A 15,742-nucleotide genomic window follows, 5' to 3' on the forward strand; every position below is an offset into this window, starting at 1 on the left:
CATGTTGAAAACCTCCAAGACCGAGGGGCTAAAAAGCTCTTTAATTTCTTAGAGAGTTTTGGTTTAAGACAACATGTCAAACAAGCAACACACACTCATGGACCTGGTTATCAGTAAGGGTGTGAATATTTTCAATGTCTCTGTAACTAATGGCGCCCTGTCGGATCACTTTGTTGTTATCTTTGACAGTTCTTTATCCGTTAACCCACTTGGACAAACAGCTACTATCACAAAACGTATTTTCACAGAAAACACAGCAGAAACATTTAATCAAATCTACTCTTCTTCCTCGCCCTTAAGCTATAATGATGTAGATAAGTTGGTAGATGATTTTCAGTGCAAACTTTCAGATATCATTGATTACATTGCCCCCATTAATTAATAAATTGGGTAGTTGTGGGTCATCGGATTATATGTTATTATATTTTTAAATTGATTAATAAATTGTTTTGGTAAGGCATTATATAATTTCATAAGCTCAACTTTTGGGGGAAAGAATTGATATTTTGCACAGAATTTATATTTTGCACAGAATTGCTCGTAGTTTAGCATGCAACCATTAACATCCATTGTGTGTATAATAGACCAAATATTCTATTCCATCCAATCTTTGTAAAATAAGGATTTGTTTCGATGCAGTATGAATCTGTTATTCCATATGATAGAGCCGTGTGGCGAGTAGTGAGCATCTTCCAGTATAGTAATACTTGTTTATGGAACTCTGATAGTTTAATGGGCAATTTATGTATATTGAAATCAGCTAGAAGTACAAGTTTTAAACCACCTATTTTGTTAAAAATATAATTAGGGACACAATACCAAAATAGTTGAGAATTACATTACTTTCAGACCGCCATCTTTGATTTCTTTGATCATGTGACCTTTCCGTAGGTAGTGTGGCCTGTTTCTCCAAATAAAGTTCATTTGATTAATAGTTTTAGTTAAACTATTTGGGACAGCAGTGCTACAAGTTGAATAAATTAATCTTGATAAACTTTCCATTTTTGATAAGTAAATCCGTCCTAAAATAGAAAGGTCTCGTTGGAGCCATGAGTTTAGTTTAGCCCTTTGGCATCTGCGTCCAAGCAATAGTCGTGAGTTAGCAGAGCTTTGTTGTTAGCTTTGTTAGCTTTGTTGTTAGCCATTATCATTGTTGTTTAACTCTTGCTTGTAATTAATTTTCCGTTTATCACTGGACTTTTAAGTTATTAGTTCATGATGATACTCCTTGGTGTCAAATCCGGACTTCATAAATGTTCAATTATGTTCTAATTAGGAGCTTGCTACCAGGAGCTCATTACTACGCATCCGCTCTCTCCGCCATCTTCGCGCCTCCCATCCAATCTTACCTTTTTCAAATTAAGCAGAAATGTTCCCGCTTCTCTTGAAAGAACCGTTTGACGTTATCCCAGGCACGAGACCTATCTCGCTAGCATCTCGCGTGATCTTCCGTAATTTTGCTAGCATCTCGCGTGATCTTCCGTAATTTTGCTAGCATCTCACGTAATCTTCCGTAATCTCGCTAGCATCTCGCTAGTCCCTCTTCGGCGGGAGATTAGTCTGACTAAATTGAATCACTTTGTCTCAACTTGAATACATTTTATTAACACTGGGTTGTTGAATTTTATGTTTATTTGACGTGATTTTGTCATATTTGCCTTTGAAACATAAAACTTAAACATACTGCCAACTGTTAAACATGTTATTTTTTTATAAATGCAATGAACACTTAAATTCAATTGTGTTTTGACACAAGCATAGACCAAGCAGGAAATGGTGCAAATGTTAGAAAAACGCTGATTAATTACCAGTTAACCATCACTTCATGTCATGTTAACACATGTTAGCCACCAACTTGAGAACATCAATTACATAGAAACCTGACCAAACATAGCAACACTGTGGATATGTATATGCATAATCCAGCCCGGAAAATTTAGCATTCTCATAACTGCAGCTGGAGTTTTCCTGGCACGCAAAACAATTATCTCAAATGTTTGTAATTATTCTTTACTATTTGTTTTTATTTGTCATTGAGTTTACGTCCATATGTATGTTCATGTTATTTGTTTCAAATAAAGTTATTAAAAAAAATCATCTCGCGGGGCCTCGTGTGATTTCTTATGATCTCGCGGGATCTGCCATGATTTCGCTCGTCGCCTCCAGCACAAGATCAGTCTGACTATAATGAATCATGCTATCTCAACATGATTTAATTTCATAAACGTCAAGTTGTTGAATTTCTTGTTTATCCAGCATGATTTTATCACGTGTTTGTTTAAAACATGAAATTATTGTGTTAGAAGTACATAGTATTCTTTTGTTAATGTTATAACCCCCTAAGTTCATTTTTTGAGTGTAACATATAACAGGGTTTTTAAAAAAAGACTTGAAATTCAGAGTTTCAGATTTGAGACTTTCAAAACACTGACTTGGTCCCAGTACTGTACTAAAATATTTTTCAACATGTTGTGCAACATGTGTGTATACCTGTAGTGGGCTGCTGCATGAATGTGACTTAAACATAGAGTGTATAAAAAACATTTATTTGTTTTACTGTCTGCAGCCTTGCTGTAGGATTCTTTACAATATGCCACATTAAGTCATTTAAACCTTTTTTGAAACAATAATTGAAATATGTCCTGAACTTAAACACTTTCTCTGACAAGAACTCAGAAACTAAGTTGCTAAACTAAGCATGCCGACCCACTCAGGAATACCCAGTCCCTACTTCTACTGTAGAAACTCTTGCAGGTAAAAAATATATCATGACATGAAGCAAAGACTAAAACTACAGACGTAGTTTCCTAATAACAACTTTGTATTTGGAGAAATTACAAATGATTCCACTAAAATGGATGTCATGCATCAGTGGCAATATTTTGACAGGTATTTGACATCATTACTCTGACTAGATATACAATATGCACCATTTACAGCAAATATTTTGGCTATTAAAACGTTTTTATATTTTAGTTATTGGCTTGAAGATTTAAGGAAAAAAGTCCATTGCTGCCATTTTATTTTCTAACAATGGTAGGCTTTATTGTGGTTAATGAAATTTTTTATTTTTTTTACCAGCGAGCAAAAGTTTGTGATTTGACTAATTAGAGACGTGATTATATATTCATCTACTTATCGGAAAATAAAAACATCTATTTTATGTGGCTAAAACTTAGTTTGGTGTCAAGTGGAGCTAATGTGCTAACAAAGTTCAAATTAAACACAAACAAATAGAAAAAAAATGCCCTGATGCTACACTGTAAAAAACAAAACGACTAATGTAACTAAAATGTTCTTCAAAAACGAAACTATGAATCTTGTGATTGCATTGACAAGAAATGTTACAAGAAACTCATAAGGAACACTCTGTTATGGACAAAAGGACTCTTTGTATTTTCTCTTTTTTTTCTCTGCTCACATGCACACAGCTGCCCATTCACACAGGGCCGTGCAGAGACCTTTGTAGGGGCAGGAGCTCAAAGTTAAAAAGGAAAAAAACAAGATTTTAAAACATTGTACAACAACATAAAAATCCATATTAGTCAAGAATATAATAAAATAAAACATTTAATCAGATCATACTGTATCATTGTCATTGTGTGGGGACGAAGCACATAATGTTTCCCTGATAGATTCAATGTTGCTATTTCTGCTGCTGACATCTTGGAGGGCTGAGCTGATCTGAGACTTTCTAACAAAATAAATGTTTTGTGGTTCTTAAATAAAACTATTTTCATTTATATTTAAATGTTTACATTACATATACTCATTCCAAACTGACCGTGATGGACAGAGTGGCCTTAAAGTCCAATTCATTACCACCGTCTGTCATGATGTGTGTGGTTGAAGTGTGAACCCAAATGCAGCAGGCAGGAAACTCAAAAGTTCTGTTGTAGATTTAATTAAAAATCAAACTTAAAAAAGAACAAAAAAACAAAGAGCAAGGAACAAATATAAACCCAAACCAGAGACATAAATAGACCATGAGAAAACCAGGGAGAAGGGATGAGGAGCAGTGGTGTGGAGTAACAAGACGAACCGATGACTAACAGTCTATGATTTGACTAATTAGAGACGTGATTATATATTCATCTGCTAATAAAAAATAAAAAAAATGTCTGTTTTATGTGGCTAAAAGTTGGTTGGTGTAAAGTGGAGCTAATGTGCTAACAAAGTTCAAGTTAAGGACACGCATAAAGACAAAAATAGAAAAAAAGCTCTGATGCTACATTGTGAAAAACAAAAACGCTGTCACTAAAATGTCCTTCGTAGAAGAAACTATAAATCTTATGATTTTATAGACAAGAAATTCATAAGGAACATTCTGTTATGGACAAAATGACTCTTTGGGTGTACTCAGACCGGATAGTCTGGTAGACTCAGGTCGATTGGGGACTAAATTTGCAACATTTGTTATGTTTTCAGAACTAGTTCGCATTCACACCCACTGTGTCAAACGACTAAAACTAACTGAAAAACCTGTTACCTCCATCGCCTGTGGGGGCGCTGCACCAGGAACTACTGAAGAAATCGACACAAAACCTCTGAAGAAGGTCAGTGCAACTTCCTTCTTCACAAACATGTAAACAAAAACAGAATGACCTGCACTGTATCTGACTTAATGCTTTTGGAACGGTTTCTAGTCAGGTTGCATTCAGACAGGTTTTCTACCGTTTTAGAGTCGACTTCAACCATTTCGAGACCTAGGTTTTCAGGAGGATCAGAGTTCGGTTTTTAAGTCTGTTTTGGAATTCAAATTTGCATTCAGACCTCCCCAAAAACTCGGAATCCCTTGACAAACGGATTAGAGTCTGATTCAGGACTGTGTTTGCATCAGAATACAGGGTCAAAAATCCCACTTTTTGTCTTGTGACGGTGTATATAAAAATGTACTTTGTGTCAAAGTTTCCGTAAATATACGCACACTTTTTCCCTGGCATGAAAATGTGCAGCAGCCACGCAAACCTTTCCTGTGAACAATATCAATATAGAAAGCGTCAAAACTCACTTTAATACAGTTAAATCTGACTACATTCAGTTATTTTGACCAAAAAGCATCAAACCTGATGTTTTTTTCATGGTTTTAATAGTTTAACACAATGAATCTGAACCGCACCTATACTCAGAGAATAAGCTGACATGCACACAAAATAAAGAAAACAAAAATAAAAGGATGTGAAAACCTTATTAGAATGTAAATAATTTTCCTCAGGTTTTGTCTCACAAAGATGTAACGCATTGGTCTGTGTGCCAAAACGCCTGAAATGCATTTATGTGGTAATTTAATTCTGACTGATAAAAGAAAACAGGGTTGGATCAGCAGATTAACTCCAAACAAATTTGATTATTTTTAATGTGATCAAGGTGTGTATAGTCCATCGTATATAAGTGGCTGCGCAAAGGTGAGACGCGTAACTGGAGGACTTTGGCTCCGGTGGAAAACATGGCCAATGGAAGGATTCAGAGGGAGCGATTGATCATATTGAATGCGCCTTATGGACATAAAGCGTCTTTATTCGGTAAAACTACAACTTACACACAAACGTCCAGATGTTCATACATCTGCCGAAGGTTTTCTTCAACTGAGATGATGAAAACTGAGTGGATCCCAAATCCTTTAAGCAGGTCAAAGCAATGAAAAACAAATGTAATCTGATATGACAGTAAACATGGAACAGGCAGAAAGTTCAGCTTCCTGAACTTACATATTTGGTATGACAAAAACTCCCAGGAACTAAGTTCGCTCTGTGTATAACAGGCTGGATCTTGATTTCACAAACTACTGTACAACTGAGGCTCCAAATATATTTAGTGACTGAGAAACACCGCCATGTTAGTACCTCAGACTATGCATGATATATGTAACCCATTTCATGCATAGCAGGCAGTGGACAGCTATCCAAAAGCCATTTTCTTGTGTTTGCATGGGTTTTTACTTTCTAAATGCACACAGACCACTAAACTGGACAATAGTACATTACACAATACACTGCCAACTACTGGCCACTGCAAGTGCAATAAAATTTTACTTAAAATTTAATTTGATACAAAGAGTGTATGTTTTTGTTTTTAAACTGTAAGAGTTTTTATTTTTTTTATTATGCTGTGTTTTAATGTACAGCACTTTGTATCAGCTTTGGTTGTTTTAAAGTGCTTTATAAATAAAGTTGGTATGGTATGGTAAAGTGGAGCTAATATGCAAACAAAGATCAAGTTAATTAATGCCATTATTTGGATGACTATTATTGAATAAGGCCATCATATTTGATGATGCAAACCTTCTTTTCTGTTTAAATTTATGTAAAAGTTATGAAAACATAACAATAATGTATTAATGACATATTTTAGCAAAACTAACACATAACATTTATTAGATGTAACTATAAAATTAACAGATAACTACTGTCACGTCAGTTTTTGTAACTAAATTGTAATTTCTGAAATGTTTTACACAATAAACGTAAGTTAAATTTTAATTTCAACAGTGAAATATATATAAATAAATATCCTTGCACTTCCTCCCTTATTTTACAAGCCATTTATATGTTAATGTTTTTAAGATAATCCCTTTTTATAGCTTTATGTTATCCAATAAAAAGAAATATATATATATATATATATTATAAATTGACAATAAAACTTTAACTGCAAAAGACAACAACTTTCAATGATTTTCATGTTGAATTTGTGGCAACTAGACGATACCATTAATTAGTTTTACCTGTTTTCAAATATTTTCGTAAAACTTATTTCATTCCAATCTCTGACTTTTAAAATGTTTTTAAGTAAACTTATTTCTTTGTGTCTTCATTAAAAATTTGATGTTTTTTTCTATTATTTTTACATTATTAGGATTTTATTATTTGTCAATAGTTGTATAATGCAACTTCTGTTTCATTATTTTTGTGCAAAACTCTTTGGTCGTATTGGAGTTTAAAGTTCTCTAGAACTAAATCAGGAATAGTAACTCCAGAGCTGCATAGTTTAGAGGCTGCATGTTCATTTCTGATGTAAAATAAAGACAAACACTGAATAAATAAATTACTTCTGTTTCTCCTCTTCATGTGATTTAAAACTCATGTTTTTAGACCCAATTCAGGAAAATATAAACTGAACAAACTGAACCATGAATGTAAAGACAATCAGCCAGAAAATCTTTCTTTTTCATGCATTTATTGATTTATTTTTCATTTCTGAGGTGAAGAGAAAGCTCCATTAGGGAGGTGAAGATCAGGTAGGAAAAAACAAAAACAATTTATTCTAATTCTACAAACGTAGATTAGATTGATGAAGATACAACAATAAAAATACATGTGAGAGGAAATTAAATGAGTTTTATTCCACAATAGTTTATTTTCCACGCTTAAATGTTCTTTTAATCCAGTCCTTGTATTTACACACATTGATGATTGCAGCTGAACTCCGGCAATCATCTTCTCCACCAAAAGAAATCACACCATAAATCATACCATTGTGCATCGCTGCTCCACCAGTGTCGGCCTGTTAAAAAATTTATATCAATATATTTATGTTGTGAAATAGAAAAGTCTTCTAATCGCTGCAAAGCATTATTGGGAAAAAAACAAACTTACATAGCATATATCCTTGTTCGGTGATTCAGCACGGAATATATGCCCATATGGCAGCACGTAGAGGGAAGCAGCAACAACTTTCATGTCGACAACACAGAAGATTTGCTGGAATAGAGGAAATTCTCTCTTTAGAGAAACATGAGAATCATTAACATGTTCTTCACTCAACCTTCTTTTAAACAAAGATTTTATTCTCATAACATCAATATTTCTCTCACATTGCTGATTATTGGGGCTGGTTGTCGTTGCTCCCTCTCCTGCCAGCTGAACACTATTGAAGAACAATGAAAGAACAGAAAATAAATTTATGAAGGACTTCATCCACTGACACAGGAGTGTCCACCTCCAGTCTTCAGTGACTATGTCCTGCGTCCTTTACATGTGTCTCTGGTCCAACACACCTGAGCTAAAAGGGTTCTGGTTCTGCTGGTGGCCTGATTACCTGACTCAGGTGTGCTGAAGCAGAGGCAGCAGGACTGGAGGAGCAGGACACAGAAAACCTGAAGTCATGTTTCAGAGAAAGACTTACATTTAAGATGACGCCTGCAGTCTGGTATCTTAGCAAGTGGGACATCTGTTACTGGTGTCTGAAGCTTCAGTAACATGATGCCATGCTGGTGCTCGCCATGAGTATAAAATATCTTACATATGCATAGTTGTATACTCTATATAGAGATTTTCCTTAGCTTTGATTGTCTATCTCACAATTTTGTAATTTATCATTGTTTATTAAACTCTGAAAGCTGAGAGGATTTGTTAATATTCTGTCCAAGAATGCGGTTAGAAGTGCCCTTTTTTGATCACCTGCCCCTTTAGTGGTCTCTGTACGGCCCTGTTAATAAAGGGAAATGTTTGGTTATTACTGAAATAAACTGTCAATGGAACAAGAACTTTTTTCAAGTTTCTTTAGAACGATGAAATGTTAAAGTTCCTCTGTATGCAGATGTACTATGCACAGATCAGTGTCTAGCCTGTGATTGGACAGATCAGTGTCTGTCCTGTGATTGGACAGATCAGTGTCTGCCCTGTGATTGGTAGCTTTCTTTCCTGCAGGAGGTTGTGAACAGAGTTTAAAAGCTGCTGCAGGACTGCAGACACTCACAGGAAGCTGGACCAGCAATGGCTGTGCTGAAGGTTCTGCTGCTGCTGGGGCTGTGTGAGTCGCGAACACTGGAGACACTAGGGACACTTCCACTGGTTCCAGGGAGGCTGCTGCTCTCTGTGACTCTCAAACTTCTCTCTGATTCTGTTTCAGAATGAAACTTTTTTGCATATAATCAATCAATGTAATCAATGACATCTGAAAGTTTGCACTGAAAATCATCTACCAACTTATCTATGTCATTATAGCTTACGGGCGAGGAAGAAGAGTAGATTTGATTAAATGTTTCTGCTGTGTTTTCTGTGAAAATACGTTTTGTGATAGTAGCTTTTTGTACAAGTGGGTTAATGCATAAAGAACTGTCAAAGATAACAGCAAAGTGATCCGACAGGGCCACATCAGTTACAGAGACATTGGAAATATTCACACCCTTACTGATAACCAGGTTCTGTGTGTGTCCCTGAGTGTGTGTTGTTTGTTTGACATGTTGTGTTAAACCAAAACTCTCTAATATATTGAAGGGCTTTTTTGCCCCTCGGTTGTGGGGGTTATCCACATGAATGTTGAAATCACCAACAATTATTAAACAATCATAATCAATGCATATGAGAGATAGAAGCTCATTGAAGTCGGTAAAGAAATTTTCCACATATGTTGGGGTTTTGTATAGAGTTAGTGTCAAAGTTCGTTTGTGGCCTTTTACCTCAATTCCAAGATATTCAAAATACATAAAATTACCCAATGAGATTTTGCTACAGTTCATGGTATTTTTAAATATTGAAGCCACACCTCCTCCTTTTTTGTGTTTTCTATTCTCACTTAAAAAATTGTAGTTAGAAGGCGCTGATTCAATTAGTACGATTGGTTCATTATTTTCATTCATGTTTTATTTCTGTAAGAAATAAACAGAAATTTTTTATTTCTGTAAGAAATAAAACATCAATATTATGCTCGGTGAAGAAATCATTAATTAATAGAGCTTTAGCACAGAGAGATCTCGTATTTAAAAGAGCCAGTTTAAGTGACTTGGAGGCTGAAAGCTCTTCAGTCTGAGGTTCCTTTAGACAGGGGATCAGTCTGAGGTTTGAATTAAGACCACTGCTTTTTGTATTTCTGTTTTTTGTAACTTTTCTTGTAGTGATCCGGACAGGTAATGTACTGCTATGCAATGTCGGGGGGCCAGACACATTCTGGTGGAAGACGGTTGCAAAGATAATATCTGGACCCCGGTCTCAGACATCAGAAACGCAGAGTGCTGGATCTTCAGGGAGGTTAGAGGCAGGTGGCTTAGATGAAGTGAGGTCTGCTATGTTAGAGGAACGGAGAGTCGTGCCGAGGTGAAACTTGATCCATACCATCCTGCTGGGAGGAGGAGTCCGTCTGTTTTCCTCTCTGACCCGGATCCCCCACCAGCATCTTCAGGCGGTTCAGGTGCAACCCGATTCTCTTTAGTGATTGACTTCCTGGGAAACTCTGATCTTCTGAGTGAGTGTAGGAGCAGAGAGGGAGGAGGGAAGAAGGAGGGGAACCAATCATTCTGTTCCTAGTTGATGTCTTATCACTTTGTTTTGGGACACTTTGCTCTTGATAAGCGGAGGCTTCCATCTTAGTCAGACATCCTTGAGCCTGTTCTTCTGAAGCGATGGTCACATTGTTGTTCTTGTTGATAAAATGAAAAGTATTTGCAGTTAGCAGTCTTATTCCATGTTTGCTAAGATTACCTCCTCTTCTCCCAAAGAGGTGAAAGCGCTGCTAGTAGGTCCAGAAGTTATTGATGAAGGTCACTAAGCTGGCAGAGCAGGTTTGTCACCATGTCATCAGTCTGCTCTCTGGTTTTTGGATTAATCATTAAATCATCATTTACATCATGTCTACCTGGGCCTGCCAGCGTCTTTCTCACCACCACCGATTTTGCTAACAAAATGTGTCACTTTGACCCTAAGTGTTGCTGTACAGCCACATCTTCACAATTGCATCAAAGCTATCAAGAAAAACTGTAAAAGCAAAATATCATGGGTGATGAAAGAGGTCTGTGTTTTTTATAAAAAGAATCACATCGTTTAAAAGTTTACCATAGTTTTCCTTTAAATGTGTTTTAAAATCAGAATTGTTTTCATTTAAGCGGGTGAATTTCTGAGTTTTAATTCTTAGTTGTAATTTTGCATTTACAAAAAATGCAAATGCTCTTCACCACCCAGCACTGTAATATTATTCTTTTTCAAAATAAAAGAAGCAAACCCTTTTTGTTTATAAAGAGGTTAATTTTCACACCTCATCAATAAACAAAATGATTTATTTACTTTCAGGAGCAAAGGCAGATGTGAATTCTTGTAGGTTTTTCTTTAAAAAATCATCAACCTGAAAACAAGGACGATTCGCTCTTTCTTCAGAAAATCTGTTTCATTCCATCAAGTTTACAATCAAGTTTTCCTTGGACCAAAACTCACTGCAAGCGTGTTCACTACAAAAACAGAAAATTTACCAATTATTTTTAGTCTATTTTCTAGTGCAAGTCTCTCAGTTCACCTCAGATAAAGCTCAACTATTTTACAAGTAACTACAGTAGAATGTATGAGCTGCTTATTTTTAGTCAAATCCTTAATATTGATGAAAAAATTATTTCATTTGCTGATTTAAGTTATGAGAGGGGGAAATGTTTTATTAGTGAAATCTGTCAATGGAACAAGAACTTTTTTCAAGTGTTTGAGAACGACGAGATGTTAAAGATCCTCTATATGTTGATGACAGCACAGATCAGTGTCTGACCTGTGATTGGACAGATCAGTGTCTGTCTTGTGATTGGTGGCTTTCTTTCCAGCAGGAAGTTGTGAACAGAGTTTAAAAGCTGCTGCAGGACTGCAGACATTCACAGCAAGCTGGACCAGCAATGTATTTGCTGAAGGTTCTGCTGCTGGGGCTGGGTGAGTCGGAAACACTGGAGACATTTCCACTGGTTCCAGAGAGGCTGCTGCTCTCGGTGACTCTCAGACTTCCCTCTGATTCTGTTTCAGAATGAAACTTCTTTGCATATAAACTGTGATGCTTTTTAATCTTTGTTTATCCTCTTTCTGTTCCTGCAGCAATGTTTGCACCTTATTTCTGAGTAAAGTCCTCCTTTTTCTTCTTCAGCTGTTTCAGTCAACTCAGGTGTTTCTCTGCGGAAGAGAATCATTGGAGGTCAAAACTGTGATAACACAGAGCGTCTTTATCATGTTCGGCTGGAGAGCAGCAATGGTACTCATATGAGACGCTGTGGAGGATCTCTGATCCACAGTCAGTGGATCCTGACTTCAACTCTATGCTGGACGTCAGAGCCAGGATGGTAGGTAAGAGACATAAATACACTTTTATCTGCCGATGATCAGGTTTTCTGTATCTTCAATAAAATCTAACCTTTCCTGCAGGACTGTCGTAGCAATGTTAAAAGTTCATCCACGGACGGTTATACATTACAATCAGGTAATCCGACATGATCCTGTGATTTATACTCATGACAACCGCCAGCATGGCATCATGTTACTGAAGCTTCATACACCAGTAACAGATGTCCCAGTTGCTCGGCTACCAGACTGCAGGCGTCATCTTAGAAGGTAATTCCTTCTCTTATCCGAAACCTGACTTCAGGTTTTCTGTCCTGCTCCTCCAGTCCTGCTGCCTCTGCTTCAGCACACCTGAGTCAGGTAATCAGGCCACCAGCAGAACCAGAACCCGTTTAGCTCAGGTGTGTTGGACCAGAGACACATGTAAAGGACGCAGGATGCCGTCACTGAGGACTGGAGGTGGACACTCCTGTGTCAGAGGATGAAGTCCTTCATGGATTTATTTTCAGTTCTTTCATTGTTTTTCATAACAATTAATTTTCTACATTGTTGTCCTGTATTTTTGCATTTTATTCTTATTGTGTTTTAGAGGCGGTGTTGTTCAGCTGGCAGGAGAGGGAGCAACGACAACCGGGCCCAATAATCGGCGATGTGAGAGAAATATTGAAGTTATGAGAATAAAATATTTGTTTCTGTCTCTACAGTAAAGGTTGAGTGAAGAACATTTTTATAATTTTTATGTTTCTCTACAGTGATTGATGCTCCTATTCCATCACATCTTCAGTGTGTCGACATGAATGTTGTTGCTGTTTCCCTCGTTGTGCCGAGTCATGGGTTTATGTTCTATGCTGTAAGACCGAACAAGGATATATGCCATGTAAGTTTGTTTCTTGAATATCGCTCTACAGAAATTAGAAGACTTTTCTGTTTTACAACATAAATATATTGATATACATTTTTTTACAGGGCGACTGTGGTGGAGCAGCGATATACAACGGCAAGATTTATGGAGTGATTTATGCTAGTGGAGAAGATGCATGTCAGAGACCAGCTGCAATCATGGATGTGTGTAAATATGTGGGGTGGATTAAACAAAGAACTGGGATTCAATAAAAAAACTATCGTGAAATAAAATTCTCATCAAATTTCTTCTCACATATAATCTTATAATTTTATCTTCATCAGTTTGATCCACATGTTTATAGAATAAGAATAAATTAATTGTTTCGTTTTTTCTCACCTGATTTTCACCTCCTTATTGGAGCTTTCTCTTCACCTGAAAAAAAAATCTTCACCTCAGAAATGAAAAATAAGTCACTAAATGCATGAAAAAGAAACATTTTCTGGATGATTGTCTTTACATTCATGGTTCAGTTTGTTCAGTTTCCCTGAACTGAGTCTAAAAATGTGACATGAGTTTTAACTCACATGAAGAGAAACACCTGAAGTAATTTATTAAGTTTTTGAATTTATTTTACATCAGAAATGTATATGCAGCATCTAAACTCTGCAGCTCTGGAGTTACTATTCCTGATATAGTTCTAGAGAACTTTAAACTGCAACACGACCAAAGAGCTGTGCACAAAAATAATAAAACAGAAGTCACATAATACAGCCGTTAACAAGTAAAATGCTAATGTAAAAATGGGAAAAAAACATCACATTTTAAATAAACATACAAAGAAATAAAAAGTTATGTAATTAAGAACATTTTAAAAGTCAAAATTTGGAATGAAAGAAGTTTTAAGAAAATATTTAAAAACTGGTTAAACTAATTAATGGTAGCTTCTACTTGCCATAAATTCAACATAAAAATGATTAAAAAATATTTCCTCTTTTGCACTGTGATAGAAAATTTTGTTTTTAGTCTTATTTCTTTCTTTGATGGAACTGATGATACTTTTTACCATTTATTTACTGATTATATCTGCTGTATTTTGTATTTCTGTAAGATGTGTTTTTCCATTCCATAAGTTTTCCATAAGTTTGCAGATAATGTTTAGATGTTTCCGCAGCTATGAGACCTGAAGATATCTTGGGTAAAATGCTTGATCTGATAATTGTCTTAAAGGACTGATGTGTGGAAAGTAGTTTGTACTCTGTTTGACCTGACCCCATGAACTGACAAAGAAGTGTTAGAAGTTCCTCCTAAAATCCTTATCAGATCTCCATCCTGCCATAATATCATCTCCTCCAAGAGGTGAGGGATAGTTCATGAGGAGGGGGTCAGGGTGTCTCTGTGGCCATCTGGCAGTAGAGATAACATCAGACTTTGGGAGGGTCTTTGTCTTGCTGTGACTATAAACGATGTGATGTGTGTTGCTCAGGGCTCTTCTCCTGACTGCAATCAGTGAGACGGGTCTTCGAACGCTTTTGCCTTCGAATAAAGAAACTTAAAGACAAAGATTAATCTTTCTCTTACTATTGAAACAGATTCTCATTCCTTCATAAAATTTCTACAACAGCACTTTAATTTTTTAAACATTTTTTATAGGGTAACATAAAGCTATGAAAAAGAATTATCTTAAAAACATTAACATAAGAATCACCTGCAGATAAAATAGGAAGTGCAAAAAATATGTATTTTCATTGTTGAAATTAAAATCTATTGTGTAAAACCTTTGAAAAAATTTAAATGACAAAAGGTCTCTGAAAATGTTATAGTAATATCTGACAAAAGTTATAATGTGTTAGTAATGCTAAAATATGTCATTCAATACTTTATTCTTACATTTTCACTGATAATATTACATCAAATTAAACAGAAAAGAAGGTTTGCATCATCAAATATGATAGCCTTACTAATTCAATAATAACAGTCCAAAGTATTGTATTAAATTATTTTTACTCATTTCTATGGAACCAGGAATGTTTAATTAAGCTGTTATTAAATGATGCAAACTTTTTCTAGAGGAGTTATTTTATTATTCATTTTATTCTTCAGCAGTGACATGAGGTGAGGTTAGCTGGTGAGGCACTGACCTAATCATAATCAGATTTACAAATATAGACACCTTTCATGGTACTGTTTACATATTTTGCACATGCGCACAACGTTTGAGAGCAAAAAGACTATTTTACACGTCATCTATAGCAGCACTGCCGATGTAGAATAATTCTGTCAACTCAATGAAAGTTGGAAATGCAGATATTATTAATTTAATACCCTCTGTATCAGCCTATGTACACGTAGAGTCGTTTCCATAGCAACTGACAACAATGCCACTATGTGTTTTAGGATTCAACACCAAAAAACACTACATATTTCCCAAACAAAGAACAATTAATAAGTGATCTCTGTGGTAAATATATGTGTTATTCTGCACAAGAACAGAACAGAGGATTAAACAGCTGCTAGGGCATAATTTATTAAAACTGTGGAAATTTTAAGAGTCCCTCGATGTTATCAAACTGATTTCGAAATAAGTTTTGTTGTTTAAATTTAAAATAATGACTTACTTAAACACCTTGAGGAGTGATTTCAAAATAAGGTGCAGGAAAATAAGTTTGCATATGTAGTTCTGACACTAATCCAGTATCTTACCGTTACTGCTCTGCAAAAACACAAAATCTTACCAAATTGTTTTGGTCTAGTTCCTAGTGCAAATGTCTTAGCTCACTTGAAGTAAGACAAAATCAACAAGTAACTCTTTAGCATCAAATATGAGCTTGTTTAAAGTTAATAATTCCTTAGTATTGATTTTTAAAAAGTACTAGCTCCACTG

The 15,742-nt window shown here is 35.6% G+C and overlaps 1 protein-coding gene across 1 annotated transcript; it reads left to right on the forward strand.

Moving 5' to 3' along the window:
- Positions 1-11,509: 11,509 nt before the first annotated feature.
- Positions 11,510-14,421, forward strand: LOC103462787 (trypsin-like). The gene is made up of 6 exons (XM_081605289.1): positions 11,510-11,618; positions 11,827-12,019; positions 12,102-12,287; positions 12,607-12,668; positions 12,770-12,894; positions 12,984-14,421. The coding sequence occupies exons 1-6, from the start codon at positions 11,585-11,587 to the stop codon at positions 13,128-13,130; spliced, it is 747 nt and encodes a 248-aa protein (XP_081461415.1). The 5' UTR covers positions 11,510-11,584; the 3' UTR covers positions 13,131-14,421.
- The last annotated feature ends 1,321 nt before the right edge of the window (positions 14,422-15,742 follow it).

The sequence above is a fragment of the Poecilia reticulata genome, chromosome 3 (assembly GCF_904066995.2).
Source record: "Poecilia reticulata chromosome 3, P_reticulata-male-v2, whole genome shotgun sequence".
Taxonomy (NCBI): domain Eukaryota; kingdom Metazoa; phylum Chordata; class Actinopteri; order Cyprinodontiformes; family Poeciliidae; genus Poecilia; species Poecilia reticulata.